This window comes from Nyctereutes procyonoides, unplaced genomic scaffold, assembly GCF_905146905.1.
Source record: "Nyctereutes procyonoides isolate TBG_1078 unplaced genomic scaffold, NYPRO_anot_genome, whole genome shotgun sequence".
In the NCBI taxonomy this organism is placed as follows: Eukaryota; Metazoa; Chordata; class Mammalia; order Carnivora; family Canidae; genus Nyctereutes; species Nyctereutes procyonoides.
This window is the reverse complement of record NW_026575108.1, coordinates 123074-140756: the sequence shown is the minus strand read 5'-3', so window position 1 is coordinate 140756 and position 17683 is coordinate 123074. Positions and strand designations below refer to the sequence as shown.

Genomic DNA, 17683 nt, shown 5'->3' with positions numbered 1-17683 from the left:
ATTAATTTTAGATTTCAATTTCATCACTAGTACAGAATGTGTATCACTATAAGCACTGGTATATAAGTCCAGGATTTTTAATAGAATTATCATTAAAATTGTTTTGCCTTTATAATTCACTGACCAATTAGTGTTGCCTTATTTGCTTTGGCCCAGACAGATTTTTCTGCAGGTAACCCTGTCCACATCTCCATAATACTCCATAAAATTAAGTATTCAATTAATTCTGGTATGTGGCAATTAATATTCATTTAACTATTTCTTTAAATTTCTTTCTTATTCCTCTTTTTTCATGCATTCATTTCATGATAGTGATGGATAAAGTCTATGAAATATTTCTAGCTTGCTTAGTCACATCAAGCCCTTTTCTTTTATAAAGTTGCTTAGCTATACTGTTTCTTCAAATTAATTGTGTGCTTTCCTTGAAAATAATGTTTGACACCAAACTTTTGTCATGGCATTTTTCATTTCTGCATTTCTCAGAGTATAGATTAAGGGATTGAACATAGGAGCGATGATGGTATAAAATAGAGCAAATACTTTGTCCTCAGGGAAAGTAGTTGGAGGTCGTAGGTAAGCAAAGATTGAAGGCCCAAAGAATAAGATGACAACAGTGATATGAGACCCACAGGTGGAAAGGGCTTTGTGTCTTCCCTCAGCTGAGTGATGTCTTAGACTAAACAATATAATGACATAAGAAACAAATAAGACAACAAAGGTAACTAAGGCAACCATACCTGAATTGGCAACCACAAGGACACCAATGATGTAAGTATCAGTGCAGGCAACTTTCAGCAAAGGGAAGATATCACAAAAGTAGTGATCAATTTCATTAGGACCACAAAATGGCAATTGGATTGTCATTGATAATTGAGGAAAAGAATGAAGAGCCCCACCAGCCCAAGCAGCTAAGACTAGGAGATGGCACCTTGCCCTGTTCATGATAAGCATGTAGTGGAGAGGCCTGCAAATAGCAACATAGCGATCAAAGGCCATGACAGTAAGGACAAAGACCTCAATACTCCCAAAGAAGTGCATGGCAAAAACTTGTAACATGCAATTACCAAAAGAGATGGTTTTAGTCCCCCCTAGTAGGTCAGCAATTAATTTGGGTGTAACGCTAGAGGTATAGCAGATGTCCATAGAGGATAAATGGCTGGTCCATAGAGTACATTGGTTGGTGAAAAAGAGGGCTGCATCGAATGGAGACAAGGATTAGAAGGTTTCCTACCAACAGGGCAATATAACAGAATAAGAAGAGTACAAAGCAAAATATTTGCATGTTCTGGTCATATGAAAGTCCTAGAAGAATGAATTCTGAGATGTTTCTCTGCCGCTCCATTTACTCGAGTTTGCTGTATGTTACACACAATGAGTTATGTATCTGAAGGAAATAAACATAAATTTGGTGAAAACTTAACAGTATGAACTGAATGATAAAAAATTTACTAAGAGTAGATTGACATAAATATAATATTAATATTAATTATTCTTGATTTCTTAAAGTAAGATGTTTTATCTTTTTTATTAACTCTTATTTTACAAAAGTATCATGGAATACTTTTATAATGAAAATAATGAAATAATTATGTATGCTATTCATTTTGCTGGTAATGATTTTTAAATATTTAAATGGTATTTTGAAAATTAAAAATTGTTTATTATTATTAATTATATTATTTATATAACAAAGAAGATTTTTAAAAAATTGTCCCAAGTCAAAATAGTTTTGTTGCATATATTTTAAATACGTGTGTGCCTAATGCATGAGGTCAGCTTTCCTCTTTTCACCATTTTCTGGTCAAATTCCATGAATTATCTGGGAGTGAATCCCCAGGAAATACAAATGTATCAGCCTGAACTGCTAAACTTTAATTTGTATAAAGCAAGCTCTTTTTTTTTTTTTTTACATTGCCAATGGGTCATACTAAACCAATGGAATCATTGTTATTTTAAAAAGCAAAGAATGGTGGAAAAGTAGAGAGCAAAATAGAATGTCAATTAATGATTGAAACTGTGGAAAATAATTAGCAGTTTTATTCATTTCTACTATTTACATTTCATGTATTAAAGAGAATTTTAAAATTGTAAATACTGTCATTGAAGTTTGTGATGACAATCATTAGAGGATAGGTAGATCATTAAATTGCCCAAGTATGTTTGAATCATGGCTCTTGTCAAAAATTTCATGTGTTTTATATACAATCTAAGGAACTAATGTCAATAAAAAGGGATGATACAGAAGGTAATGTTAGTCAAACTTTGTGGCCAGATAGCATGCAGTCGTATTTATTCAAACAAAATAGTGAAAAATTCATTTATTTGCATCTTTTGTATCTGATGTGTAATTTTAAGACATTATTTAATCAGTACAAAAGGAGTTAAGAATAGAAAGAATGCTCTTCCAGGAGTTATTTTCCTCAAGATGAAGAATTATCTATACCTAGTGGTTTGAACAACTAGTGTACCTTCTATATTTCTCTGGATCTGATGTGACAGTCATAGCTAGGCCCCTAGATGTCTATTTTTGAAAAAACCCAGAATGCTTTTGTAGCAAAGTTACAGATGGTTATAGAAACCATCAACTCTAGTGATTCTCAAAATTAATATCTATGCGTTTTATAGTGTTGAAAACTATTATATATATACATACATATGTATGTAGTAGGTCTCTATATTATCTGTATGTATATGTTTATTTATAAATATATATCATTTATAAATTTATAAAAATACATAATTTATAAATATATGTGCACATATATAAATATATATCTAAATATATTTAATAGAGAGGCATTTAGAAATGGTCCATACTGTTGGACAGCAGTTCTGCTTTAAATTATCATTCAAAACTCTAACTTCACAAAGGAGTAATTTTTAGCGTGTTCCTACCTTTTTGAAAATAATAATCAGTTACAGAGTATTCAACAGTTAACCTTCACTAAAGAGTGTTGAAAAGTTTTAGGGAGGTAGAGTTCATTGATCGTATTTTTTACTCGTTGCAGGTGATACTGATTCTTTGTTTTTTTGTGTTGTTGTTTTAAGATTTTATTTATGTATTTATTTGTTTATTTATTTGATATAGAGAGAGAGAGAGGCAGAGACATAGGCAGAGAGAGAGAGAGAAGCAGGCTCCTCACAGGGAGCCTGATGTGGGACTTGATCCCGGACCTGGGATCATGCCCTGAGCCAGAGGCAGATGCTCAACCACTGAGCTACCCAGACGCCCCTGATTCTTTGTTAATGAGGTAGAAATAAGGTTAATTTTTCACATACATTGATTTACCTAAAACAATCTGGCCTAAAAAGAATTACTATGCAAGATGACTGCAAACACTTTAAAGACAGAATTCACATGATTAACTCAAATCTCTGATTTTAGAAAAGAGTCTTAGATCAAGAGAATCTAAACATTTCTCGGGATGGGGAAGTAATACAGTGTGAATGTCAGGAGACAGAAATCCTGATTCTCCCTCAATTTGGGACTATTTTAATGGAAGAGAGCTGAGAGGGATGATGAAGGGTGTCATGAATGAAAGCTTGAAAAGACTATCTTGAATCCTCTACTGAGTAGAAAAGAATATGCAAGACTAAACCATCTGTCTTTTTGAGTATTTATGTAAGTAAAGATATATGGACTATCCAACATAAATGTATCTGGAATTCTCTCATTCTAAATCATTTTGAAATAATTTTCCTTCAGCTTTACCAACATGTACGTTGCTTAAATCAGGATTTCTTCTTTTTTCTAGACCATCGTTGGCATTGAATCCACAATAGTGCTTCATCTGTCTCATCTTATAACCTGAGAGTCCATTATACATGCTCGCTGCACTGAGCAAATATAAAAGGGAAAAGTCAAGAGGGGAGAATTATTGTCATAAAAACAACATTTTGATCACAGAGATATTAAGGATCCATCCTGGATAAAAACTGAAGTTGCAGTTGTTGGAAAAAGAACATCAGGCAATCCACTAAACAAATGGTTAGAATAGTAGCAACACAGAAAGAGGTAGAAATACTGAGGCATCTCAAATAAACTGACTAGCTTGAGTGAATTGCTTAATCTCTTTAAACTTCATTTTACTGATTTTACAATTAAGATATCATTACAAAACTTAGAATTTTGATGAAGGATACATGAAGTAATATGAAACAGCCCATGACACATGTGGTTCAAAACTATCATTTTTCCTTTAGTCTTTCCTCCCTGAGTGATTAGCTTAGAACCATAGAAAGCATCATGCACACACAAACAAGCAAGGCCAGTGGAAAAATAAAGAAAAAAAACTATTAATAACATGGATTTAGTAATTTATCAGGTAAACTCCAATTTCAACAATTTGTTGGGAAAAAAAAAACATTTAGGTTAGTTGATGGAAGATTGGTAGTCTTAGGGTATCCTTAACTCTAATCTTTAGTCTGATTTGTTTGGACTATAAAAATATAGTTAAATTATTAGTTCTTTGGTAGTACTAAATGAAAATTCTAAATGCCCTTTTTGTTAAACTATTAGAATAAGAATAGAAGCTTTTAGTTTAAATTAATATTCCATCATGCATTCATATTTTCCCTTAGTATAACAGAATCACATGCTATAAACTTACCTTCGTTGACTCAGATGAAATTAGTCTATTCTAGGATGGCAAGTGTTTTGAAATACAGAAAATTCTTCATTATTGTATATATTCAAGCATAAATAGGGCTGTTTCTTAACAGCAATATGGAGGATTGTACATAAGTACAAGAATGGGACACAATGAAATTCACTGCCAACTAGAAAATGCTTTAATTTCATTGTTATTAACTGAAATTTTGCTTATAAATGATGCATAATTAGGACATCTAGGTGGCTCAATGGTTGAGCATCTGCCTTTGGCCCAGGGCATGATCCTCGGATCGGGATTGGGGGATTGAGCTCTGCATCCGTCTTCCTGCAGGGAGCCTGCTTCTCCCTCTGCCTGTGTCTCTGCCTTTCTCTGTGTCTCTCATGATTAAGTAAATAAATCTTTTAAAAATAATAAATGATGCACAACTAAAACTAATATATGCTAAAGCATTTTTATAGTGTTCAAATTATCATATATTGCAAAAAAAGTCTTTATAGACTTAGAATTAAATTACATGGAATAAGAGCATATATAATTAGTCAGGTTTGTGGTTAGTGGGACGTTTCCAAAACCAAGGTGGCATGGGTAATTCACTAACCATAGATCTGAGTGGCTGTCAGGCTAGTTTTAGACTACATCAGGTCGAATTCTATCCCCCCAGATGCTCACTCTGCCAAATCGTCCCCAGCATCAAAATCTGGAATAAAATGAAGAGAATTATAAATCAGTAATTCAAATACATCCAAATTAATTCTCTACAAATACTTTGAAAATCTCAATGTGACTTATACCTTCTACGCATTTACAAAGGAAGTGGAATTCAAATATTTGCCAAACCCATCAGTGATGAAGGAATGAATTGTTATGCCCCAGAAATTTAGAAGCTGATTTAAGATCTCAAGGCCATCTCACACACACACAAATAAAAGTATTTCTTAATTCCTGCAAAAGCTAATAAGAATATTGAGGTCTTGGGAATCATTGATCTTCTCCCTATTGCTGAGGAAAATTTGGTTGGGAGAAACAGAATATAAACTTAAGTGACAACGTGGAAATTAACAATCCTTTGAAAACTGTAAGTAATTACATTCCCAAAGGCATTTCTAAACAGATTCTGGCCAAATGGTGCTAGAGCACTGTCCAGAGTAATGTCCCTGGTTGCCCTGTGTGTTACTTTTCAACTTCGCATTAGCTTGTCTCAGGCTCTATTTCTCTGGAGACCCAAAAAGTCCATAATCAAAGCAGTTCAGGAAATTCGGTTTAAAGATTTTTTTTATTTATTCATGAGAGACACACAGAGAGAGGCAGAGACTTAGGAAGAGGAAGAAGCAGGCTCTCTGCAGAACGCCTGATGCTGGACTTGATCCCAGGGCCCCAGGATCATGATCTAAGCCAAAGGCAGATGCTTAAACACTGAACCACCCAGATGCCCTGAGTTCAGGAAATTTTGACTGTTCTGTGTTCTTCTAGCTTTCTGAAGAATCAGAGGGAAATCAGTGTAGCCTGTAATAGTATTTGGTTAGCTTTCAGGAAAATTTGAGATGAGATAGACCAAAGAACCACACAGAAGCATTTATGGTCCAAGTATGACCCATTATTGAGATCATATGTATGTAGGATATATTGATCAGTAAAATTAAAACCTGTAATATCAGAACTGGTGCAAAACTATTCATGGTTTGGGACTAACACTGAGGGATTCCATAATTGAAGGATGGGAGACAAAAAGAGGAATGATAAAACAATAAGCATTTCTTTCCCCATGAACTTAGAAGGTAGCAGAAGTAAAAAATGATGAAAAAATTTCAGAAGAAGGGGATGCCAAGGTGGCTCAGTTGTTTAAGCCTCTGCCTTCCACTTGAGTCATGATCTTAGGGTCCTGGGATCCAGCGTTGCGCTGAACTCCATGCTCAGTGGGGAGTTTGCTTGCAAATGGTCTCCCTTTGCCCCTCCCTGCATTCCTGCACACACACTCTCTCTCCAATAAAATAAATAAAATATTTTAAAAAATTTTCAGAGAAAGGAAGCATTCAAATACAGCAAAGCATTTGTTCTTTTCACCATTCAGTTCTTTCTCCTGTCACTGGATGTTCAAAGGTTGCTTAGACTCAGTTTCATCTGCACATACTGAGTTTAACTAGTTTAACTCGTCTTTATCTCTACCACATACAAATCCATACATATTTCTCCTGTATTTAAAATGTCAGGAAATCAAATTTTATAGCCTCCAATCTGATTTGTATCAAACTAGTCAGAAAAACAATAAGAATAACAATAATTTATCTAAAGAGCCTTGATTGGTTCAACTTATTTTAAATTCGTTAAATTATTTAGTACTTACAATAATGCATATTTTGACATAAATATCATTACCTTTTATGCATATAAGAACACGGAAGTTTCAGGGATCCCTGGGTGGCTCAGCAGTTTGGCGCCTGCCTTTGACCCAGGGCATGATCCTGGAGACTCGGGGTCGAGTCCCACGTTGGGCTCCCTGCATGGCGCCTGTTTCTCTCTGCCTGTGTCTCTGCCTCTGTGTGTGTGTGTGTGTGTGTCTCTCTCATGAATAAATAAATAAAATATCTAAAAAATAATAAAAGAACACAGAAGTTTCTAGAGGTTAAATAACTGGTTCAAATAACCAGTAAGCAAGAAAATTGATATTTCTAAATTTGCTGCTTGCTTCCAGGCTTTGAAATGAAGGAGTCTAACTGATGAGGTTCAGGATAGGCTGCCCCAAAATGTGCCACTTTGACATGTGGATTGTTCTGAGCTGAAAACAATCAGATCTAAAGGATTCAAGAAGACAGTTTTTCTTCCCCACTAACTGCCTAAAAGAATTTAGAGGGCCTGATTAGGAAGAGAGGTACCACTAGAGATACCTACAAAGAGTGTGGGGTAGGTAAACTGTGGGGTACTCTGCAGGGCTTGCTTCAAATTTCCCTCTGTGGCCCATTGAATCCCTACTCTCTTCTTTTTAGCTCAGGATAGCATATAAACCTGTTGCCTGCCTGTCAGGGAGCTTAATTTCCTTTGGATTCCCATACATATCAAATTAAAATTGGTGTTTCTCTTGTTACCCGGCCTTATATCAATTTCATTGTTAGACCAGTAAAAGAACAGAGAAGGGACGAAGGGAAAAGTTTTTCTTCCCTAAGTAATCCTTCAGCATAGAGTATATCAAAGTTTAATGGTTCTACAGATTGTCCACTTCAACATTATGGCAGATACTGACGAAGCTTTACTCAAGCTGGCCTGTATCAATCCACAGAGAAGATAGCTGGTCATATCTTGAATTTCTCCCCTGACAGACACATTCTAGGACTCTCTGTACACATGTTCCATTAACATCCTCAAATCTTGAATTCATCCCTCATCATAAACTTGTTCTGCTGAAAGGTTTTAATTATGATGAAATGCATTTTATCTGATTTTTATGTGGACTACATCATTGATATTTTATCTAAAACTTATTTTTCTAATCCAAGGTCAGAACGATCTTGTCTTATGTTTTATTCTAAAGGTATTATGCATTTATATTTTATGTATTGGTCTAACTTCCATTTGGAATTAAATTTGTACAAGCAGTGATGCATGTTTTTTTTTTTGTGGTGGTGTCATTGTTAGTACACATAAATGTCTGACACTTCTACTGCCATTTGCTGTGAAGACTATGTTTACTTCACTAAATTGCCTACAGACCCCTGTTAAGAATTAGTTGACCAATGTGTGCAGGTCTATTTCTGGACTCTCTAGTCCAGCCCATTGATCTGGTTATCTAGCTTCATGAAAATGACACACTGTTTTGAATACAGCAGCTTTATAATATACCTTGAAATGAGATCATGTAAGTTCTCCTGCTTTGTTCTTTTTTAAAGTTATGTGAGTTAATGCAGTTTCTTTACATTTCTATACACATTTTAGATCACTTTGGAAAATAATGAGCATGTTTTCATTTCATTTCATTCATATTTTATAGGGAATTACTTAAATCTAAAGATTTATTTGGAGATAATCCACATCCACATCTACATCCAAATCTGAGCACAGTATTTCTTTCTATTAATTAAGTTATTCATATACTTTCAACATAGTTTTTATAAAGTTTTCAGTATATGCCTTGCTCCTACTTTGTCATATTTTTTCTTAGGTATATTTGGTGATATTGGAAATGGAATTTTAAAAGTCCAATTTCTATTTGGTAGTTTCCAGTACAAACTACCCAATTGATGTTATATATTGATCTTATATGGCACAACCATGATAAACTCACATTAAAAATAAAGTCTTTTGGGGTGCCTGGGTGGCTCAATGGTTGAGCATCTGCCTTTGGCTCAGGTCGTGATCTCAGGGTCATGGGATCAAGTCCCACATCAGACTCCCCAAGGCAAGCCTGCTTCTCCCTCTGTCTATGTCTTTGCCTCTCTCTGTGTGTCTCTGATGAATAATAAAATAAAATCTTAAAAAAATAGTCTCTCTTATTGAACAACAGTTTTGTAGAACTGGACGTTTTTACCATGACACAACTATAAGCAAAGTTGTACATAAAAAGTTCTAAGAGGGGCAGCCCGGGTGGCTCAGTGATTTAGCACGGCCTTCAGCCCAGAGCCTGATCCTGGAGACCAGGGTTTGAGTCCCACCCACATCAGGCTCCCTACATGGAGCCTGCTTCTCCCTCTAGCTGTGTCTCTGCCTCTCTCTCTCTCTTTGTGTGTCTCTCATGAATAAATAAATAAAATATTAAAAAAAAAGTTCTAAGGAATGTGTAGAAAATCTCCATAATTTAGAATTATCAGAGAAATGCTGACCAGATGGGGAGTGAGTTTAAATATATTCACTTATGTTTTATTTTTGTGAGAATTTGTGAACGAACGATAAGAATGATTTTTTTCTAATGTTGGGTAGAATTCACCACCAAAGTTATCTGGATGGGGGAAGTGAAGACAATGAAATAAATTATTATTTAAAAAATATTTATTTATTCATGAGAGACACAGAGAGGCAGATACATAGACAAAAAGAGAAGCATTCTCCCCACGGGGAGCCCAATACGAGATTCCATCCCAGGACTCCGAGATCACAATCTAAGCTGAAGGCAGATGCTCATCCACTGAGCCAGCCAGGGATCCCTTAAATTACTTTAAGATTTAAAAAAGGACAATTGATAATATCTTTAATTTTAAGGAGCTTGCATAGTTTATATCATTTGAAATTTTTTTTTTCATTTTACTAAGGGGTTGGATTTATTAGTCTTAATAAGATCAATATGTCTTTGTTATTATTTTAAAAATCTGTAGAATATGTAGTGATATCACTTCTGTTATAAAAACAACTATGTGTAGCAATCAATAAGTCATAAATATCTCAGGAATCAAGATCCAGGAAACTAAAGCCAAATTAAATCCAAACAAAATAGAAATAACTATAAAATAAACTAAGAAAAGAAATCACTAACATAACTAACATTATAAAATAGAGAATAGCTAAAAATCAAAGGTTAATTCTCTGAAAGAACTAATAAAACTCACATTTTTTTTTATTTTGTTGCATAACATTCTTTCCAGTGGGATAGGAATTTCTCTGACCTGTCCTCAAGAACTCCAAGAGCCCCAAGAGTTCCCAAACAATACATGCACAGACACAATCATCACACACACACACACACACACACACACACACACACACGAGGCACATGACATTTGTATACTTGAAAAAAAAATCCAAAACACTTTGGAAAGGGTCTACATTAAGCCACCAAACAGAACTATGAACAACTTGTCAAAGCTAATTTCCTATGGAACAGACAAAATGTTTCCCCATCATATTCCAGAGGCTTGAATTAGGAGGGAAAAAAATATTAGCTATACATGTGAAAGTTTCTAAAAGTGGAAACATCAAAAGAGTGGACCCAGCACTAAGGTAATCACTAATTACCTCCAGGATTTCTCTTGGATTTTGCCTTGGCTCTGGGTATCTGAATCAAGTAAAGTTTGTGTGGAAGCAATGTAATTATTCTGCTGAGAAAAGACAAGAGGAAGAGAGAAATGTCCAGACAAATATAAATGGAAGCACAGAGCTGAGATTGGGTAATGTGATTCAATGGACAAAGAGGTAAACAATATTTGAGAGAACAGTTTCCTTAAAGCAGAAAACAAATAAGTAAAAAAAAAAACAAAATCTAAAGGTCTAGTAGTCTGTTGAATTTCATTACTTACCTAATAGGCACATTGGAATATATGTTAAATTTTCAGCCTTTCTAACATTACTTTTTTTGTTATTAACATATGGTTGTTCATGAAACAAGGAGAAGTTCTAGATATGTAAGAACAATACATACAGTCAAATAAAAGAGGAAGATATGACCCTAGAATTTAAATCAGTTCCTCTTTGTTTGCATCTTAATTAGTGCAAGTTTATTATCAGAAAAAAAGAAATATAAAAAGAGAAAGATAGGGGCAGCCCGGGTGGCTCAGCGGTTTAGCGCTGCCTTGAGCCCAGGGCCTGATCCTGCAGATCCAGGATCGAGTCCCACGTTGGGCTCCCTGCACGGAGCCTGCTTCTCCCTCTGCCTGTGTCTCTGCCCCACCCCCTCTCTGTGTCTCTCATTAATAAATAAATAAAATATTTAAAAAAGAGAAAGATATACCGCATACTTTTACTGCTCAAACTGGAAAAAAACACAGTTCACAAGAAGAAACACTATTATAGAACACAGAATTATTTGAAATGGAGAAAACATGCTGCTGAATAGTAACAAAAGGACAGGGCAGAAATCAGAAGTACTTTGGATCTGTTAGATTTGCAAAATTTTCCTGAACAAGAAAACATTAGGAGTGTGAATTACACATAAGACATGGACCCTCAAACATGGGAGTGAATCCTAATTAGAAGAGATTGCTGAAATACAGCCATAATGCTGATAGATTCTAGAGTGTGTTTGTAGATGGACCCAGTGTAGTTGACTGAAAGCACCAAGCAAAGGGACACATGAGAGGAAAGGCAGGGAAAGAGGGAAATACATAATTTGACTTTACAATGTGCCTTATTCTGTGTTAAAACTTCACGTGTGTTAGTCCAAGTGATATTATATCTTCATGAAGTATAACATTACCCCATTTCATAGACACTCAAACAACTAAATCAAATTTCCAAGACCCAGAGATAAAAGCTTACAGAGTCAGTGTGTCACCCAGCTCTCTCTGAACCCAAAGCCTGTCATTGTAACAGTGCAATGACCTCTGATATTAGCAAGTTAGATCCAAACCATTTGGGGGGACTTATAAGATAAACAAGTGAGAAGGTTGGATTTTATTCCAAGAATAGTAGGGTTCCATATATAGTTTTTGGAGATAGCAGTGATTTGATCAGAGAAGTGCTGGAGAAGGGCATTTCTTGATTACCTCAAATTGAAGTGCTCACACTTGGAATTAATCGAACCCTATAAAGTGGAGATAATGAGCTGAATTACAATGACTGGCTTCTTTAGCTCTTAACAACTTCAGAGGTCATTCAGTTAAGTTCCCCAAAGAAAGCCTATATGCTTTCTATAACATCACAAATGATAAATGCTCTTCAGACACAGAACTGAAAGCACAATGAAAATCACTTTATTTACTTGAATTCTGAATGTGCCACTTTAGACCACACCTTCTGCATGGCGATTTTCATCTCCAGGTTTCTTAAGGTATAGATGAGAGGATTCAGCATGGGAGCAATCACAGTGTAAAACACAGAGATTTCCTTATCCTTGTTTTCACTCCCTGCAGGTAGAACATAAGTATAGATACAAGGCACAAAGAATAAAATGACCACCATTACATGAGAGCTGCAGGTGGAGAGAGCTTTGCGTCTCCCTACAGAGGAGTGGGTCCTAAGATTATATAATATGAGAATGTAAGAAGCCACCAGGACAAGAAAAATGACAACCACCACCATTCCTGAGTTTGCAATCACTAAGATACTAACAACACGAATATCTCTGCACACCAGTTTCAAAAGAGGCTTCACATCACATATGTAATGATCTATCTGATTAGGACCACAGAAAGGTAAATTGAGTACCATGAGCAATAGAGCAACAGAGTGCCAAAACCCCACACCCCAGGCCATGAAAATCAACAGGTTACACCTCCGCCGGTTCATGATGACCATGTAATGCAGGGGCTTGACAATGGCAACATAGCGGTCTAAAGCCATGGACACCAAGATGAATATCTCCACACCTGCCAGCAAGTGGGCAGTGAAGAGCTGGGTCATACAGTTGTTATAGGAAATGTTTTTTCTTGCTGCACCTAAGTCCCTGATTAGCCTGGGGACCACAGTGGAGGTGTAGCAGAGGTCCATGAGGGAAAGGTGGCAGAGAAAGTAGTACATCGGATGTTCAATTAGATGGCTGCAGGTGATCGTGAGTAAGATAATGAAGTTTCCCATTAAGACAGCCAGGTAGCAGAGCAGGAACAAGAAAAAGAACAGTAGTTCTAGTTGCTTATTTCCCCATAGCCCCATGAAAACAAATTCTGTGACATTGTTCTGATTTTCCATGAGGTTGAGGTGATTCCAGAGACACAATAGAAACTTAGTTCACCTGAAATGATAAAGAATATATGACATTTTTAGTAATCCTTTTTAAATTTTTGGAGTTTTTTTAAGATTTTATTTATTCATTAGAGAGAGAGAGAGAGGCAGAGACATAGGCTGAGAGAGAAGCAGGCTCCATTCAGGGAGCCCGATGCAGGACTGGATCCTCAGGACCATGCCCTGAGCCAAAGGCTCAACCGCTGAGCCACCCAGGCGTCCCTTTGGAGTATTTTTGCACCAAAAAAATATGCATGTTGCAGAGAAATTATTGCGCTCAGTCTTTTAAATTGTTTTGGCTTAAGGCTATTATCACATTTCAAATGATGTTTAATGACAGCATACTTTATGGGGAGAACTTTCATACACATTTTGCATGCACTTAACTCACTATAACCAAAGAGTTACTATTCTGATACTCATTTTTCATATGAATAAACAAAAACAGGTGGGTTCAGATAACAATACGTATTCATTCAGATATTAAGCAGTAACCTAAGATATGAACCAGTATCTGATGCAGAGTTCTATTCTCTTTAGAGCTATGCTACATTAGCCACTGACCAAATGGACTTCTACCTGTTTTCTACCTCCTTAAAAGATACATTTTTTTCCATCTCTGCCATTAATGGAGAAAACATACTGCTGAATAGCAGCAATTAACACTCAAAAGACTATAAGCAATTCTCTCTCCTATATGCTATTTCTAATAATTTATGAAGTCACAGTCTCACGCCACATTCCATACACAGTAGAACTAAATATTTATTCTTGAAATGAAAGCAAAATCAAGATTCTTAATCATAGCAGATAAATAACCTGAATTAGTTGATAATAAATTTGGTGACTCTTCTTCTTGGCAGTTTGGTCAGGATTCAGAGCATGGAGAGGCAGGAAATGGAATGGGAGGCATAACCTGGGTATCTGAATACAGGAATACAGGTTATTATTATATAAAACTTTTCTATTTTCCCGAATAATTCTAAAGACACATTTTAGAGGTTGCTGTTTAAAATGTTAGAAACATTGTGGTAAGGTAGTTGTTTTTTGTTGGCATATTGAAGAACCCAAGGTGATTAGAGAGTGTCTGGTGTATTTTTTAAAAGATTTTATTTATTTATTCATGAGGCACACACACACACACACACACACAGAGAGAGAGAGAGAGAGAGAGAGAGAGAGAGAGAGAGAGAGAGGCAGAGACATAGGCAGAGGGAGAAAGCAGGCTCCATGTAGTGAGACCAACGTGGGACTCGATCCTGGGACTCTAGGACCACGCCCTGGGGGCAAAGGCAGGTGCTCAACTGCTGAGCCACCCAGGCATCCCGTGTCCTGTGTATTTAACCATGCAGTTAGAGTAGTGCAGCTGCCTAGTTACAGTAGACCTAGGAGCAGAGAGAGTGAATATGTTGAACCATCACATTTTACCCATAACCAAAGGTCTGCCACAACAAAAACATGATTTTCCTAGAAAGCTCTCAATGTGAATGAATTATTTTAATGGCACAAGTGGGAGAACAGTATGATGTAGTGGGCAGTGTCTGGTCTAATGATCATGAAGGTGAGCATCCAGGCTCCTATGTCTTGTCACCTTTCTCTTGTTAGCACTGAGCAATTCATTCCCTCTGATCCTTCTCCAGCTGGTAAGTGGAAGTAAAAATACTGGATACATTTGCCTTGTGCCAAGAGCAAAATGGAGAGCATTTAAGAATATACAATAGAGGGTCTTACGATTCTTACTTGTCATGTCCACAGAAGAGTACTCCCAAAAATATTTGGAGAGGAAAAACAGTTGTATAAAAAATAGATATCAGAATTTTCTTCATCAATTAATTGGTTTTAACTGTGTATTTTGTATTCTGCCAGAAGGGATAGGTAGAAGATTTCATATAAGGATAAGGAAAAAAAAATTGACGTAGGAATAAGTTTGTTCTAGGTTCAACATAGAGCTTAGCAAAGTACTTCTTTATATATAAATGGAGAATATCCAAGCCTAACCTTTGTTTATACAGAAGAATATGATCAGTTAGAGGACATATATAAATCCCAGGGTAGCTTTTCATTAAAATCGTAGAACAAAATAAAAAAATCAAAACCGTAGGAAATGCAACTCTTGGTTTACAGTGTGTCCTTAACAGTAGTGCAAACCTCATCATCTCTTAACATAAGGTCCAGTACTGATCAACCTACAAAGCTTAAAAATCAGTTGTGAAAATATAGATCAATATAGAAAAATATCCTTCAAAGCAGCTCCTATAAAGTTTCTCCTGAGAATCTTCTGGAAAAAGAAAAAAAATCCATAAAATACCCTGTGACATTTTCCTCTCTTTCCCTTTCCCTATTCTTTGTCTCTCCCTCTCTCTCCCAAAATATCACACTGTACTCACCTTTATTGTACTCACCCTTCTTCTTGTGATAATATGAGATGATAAAATGCCTACATGATGGGATGAAGTGAGGTAAATGAGGTAGGCATTGTGAGGTAGTGTTAGCTACTCTTGACCTTACAAGACATCAAATGAGGATCATTTGCTTTTGAACCATGTTTGACAGCAGGTAACTGACCCCATGGAACATGAACCATGAGTAAAGGGGACTACTGTATTATTGTCCTTGTTTTGCAAATAAGGAAACTTGAGTCCAAGATTGCACAAGTACTAAGAGGGAGGTCTACTTCTAAACCATTGATTTCAGCCATAAGATTTGTAAGTGCCTACTTTTTCATTATACTTAGGTGTTATATTCAAAATACAAATAAAGGCTTAAAACCCTCATCAATTGCACTCAAGATTTTCCTGAATGGACTGTCTTGAAAATAACCACCAACAAAGTTATTACAGAAGAATTTAAAAATTTAAATTATGAAATCAAATTTTTATAAAATGAAGATTTATGGACATTACAATTATTTTCTCTGTATCATATATATTATAAACAATATATATGTCAAAGTAATCTTTCAGGCATTTCTTTTTACTTTCTGTGTCTGTACCATGCAACAGCAAACAGATGTGATGCACCTCTGACTCTCCTGTGAATCTTACATCCAAAGGAGCTTTCAGGAAAACATTGTTGGGAATACCATGAATTAAAGCATGAAGGGGTCCTGAGGGGGAACCTCCCACAGGTATCTTATAGTAGCCAATGTGTTTGTGATTATAATTTGAAAAATAAAGCCTGTATTAATAGAGCGGTCATATAGATGGTCTTGAGTCTTACTTGATATATTTCTTTTTTTTTAAAGATTTATTTATTTGAGGAAGAGAGCAAGGGGAGGATCAGAAGGAGAAAGAGAGAGAAAGACAATCCGGAAGCAGACTCCCCACTGACCATGGAGCACAAGGTGGACTGAATCCTAGGACCCAGAGATCATGACCTAAGCTGAAATCAGAGTTGGGTGCTTAACCAACTGAGACACTCAGGCACCCCTTGATTTGTCTCTGGAGGATTATTGCCTAAATGATTCAATATTTTTGTAATGTTATAGTACTGATGTAATGTGGATATCTATTTTTCTCTCTCTCCTCTTCTAGAATAATTTCCTTGAAGACTGGAGATATATATGTACATATAAATTTTTAATTGTTCACATCATCTGAGTTAAATATACAAAAAGGTTATAGAAGATTATTAATATCTTACCCATCAACATAGAGTCATTGCCAATAGATGAAGATTTTGAAATTATTCTCAATAGTTACATCCATTGGAAACTTTGAAATCCTATACATTGTTTTGTGCTAATAGTAGGGTATCAGTTAGAATTTGGAAAATGCCAAGATGCACAATTAGTTATTTTCCTTATTTTAGTTTTGTTTTGTTTTACATTGTTTGAGTAAATCCAATTGAGTGAATTGTAGTCCTTTGTTCATAGCAGCAATCCACATGGGTTCATACTAGATCCATGTAAGTCTAATTTTACTTTATATTTTTTTATTCATTGTTCATTTGTACTTCTGCTTGCCACTTTTGTGCACCTACTGTATTCAACTGTACTCAATTCCACTAGCCCAGGACATTGTATATTCCTTGTGATTTTCCTACAACTATCCACATCTTGAATATAACGTCTTCCAATACTATCCTCAAATTATGGCATTTGGTTCTGTCTTCTTGCTGCATGACCCTTTCTCATGGATGCACTTAATAATCTAGCCCTCAAATACATAAGTTTAGATAATTCATATGAAGAAAAATATGAATGTACCTTCACACTGGAAGATTTCAACCTTCCTCTTTCAAATTATTGATGCATAAGGAAGGCAGTAAGTATAGAGGGTATAAAAGATCTGAACAATAGAACTTAAAAGTATATGGATATATACATCATATATATTATATATAATATATATAATATATAACTATACATCTAACAAGGATATATAGGTGGAATATACATAAAATTAATTATTTTGTATGCACAGACGGGATATACATATAATAATTAGATTATCTTTAAAAGCTTCACCATATTTAAAGATGTGACATTATCCAAA

General features: G+C 35.5%; 1 protein-coding gene and 1 pseudogene across 1 annotated transcript; both read right to left on the bottom strand.

The window, feature by feature from the left end:
• Positions 1 to 405: 405 nt before the first annotated feature.
• Positions 406 to 1342, bottom strand: LOC129514812 (olfactory receptor 4P4-like; annotated as a pseudogene).
• A 10882-nt stretch (positions 1343 to 12224) lies between these two features.
• On the bottom strand, positions 12225 to 13154 carry LOC129514800 (olfactory receptor 4P4-like). The gene has a single exon (XM_055333507.1). It carries the CDS (start codon positions 13152 to 13154, stop codon positions 12225 to 12227), a length of 930 nt encoding a protein of 309 aa, XP_055189482.1.
• Positions 13155 to 17683: the final 4529 nt, after the last annotated feature.

Coding starts and splice junctions, on each gene's coding strand:
- LOC129514800 (XM_055333507.1), bottom strand. CDS start 13,154: ATGGAAAATCAGAACAATGTCACAGAATTTGTTTTCATGGGGCTATGG.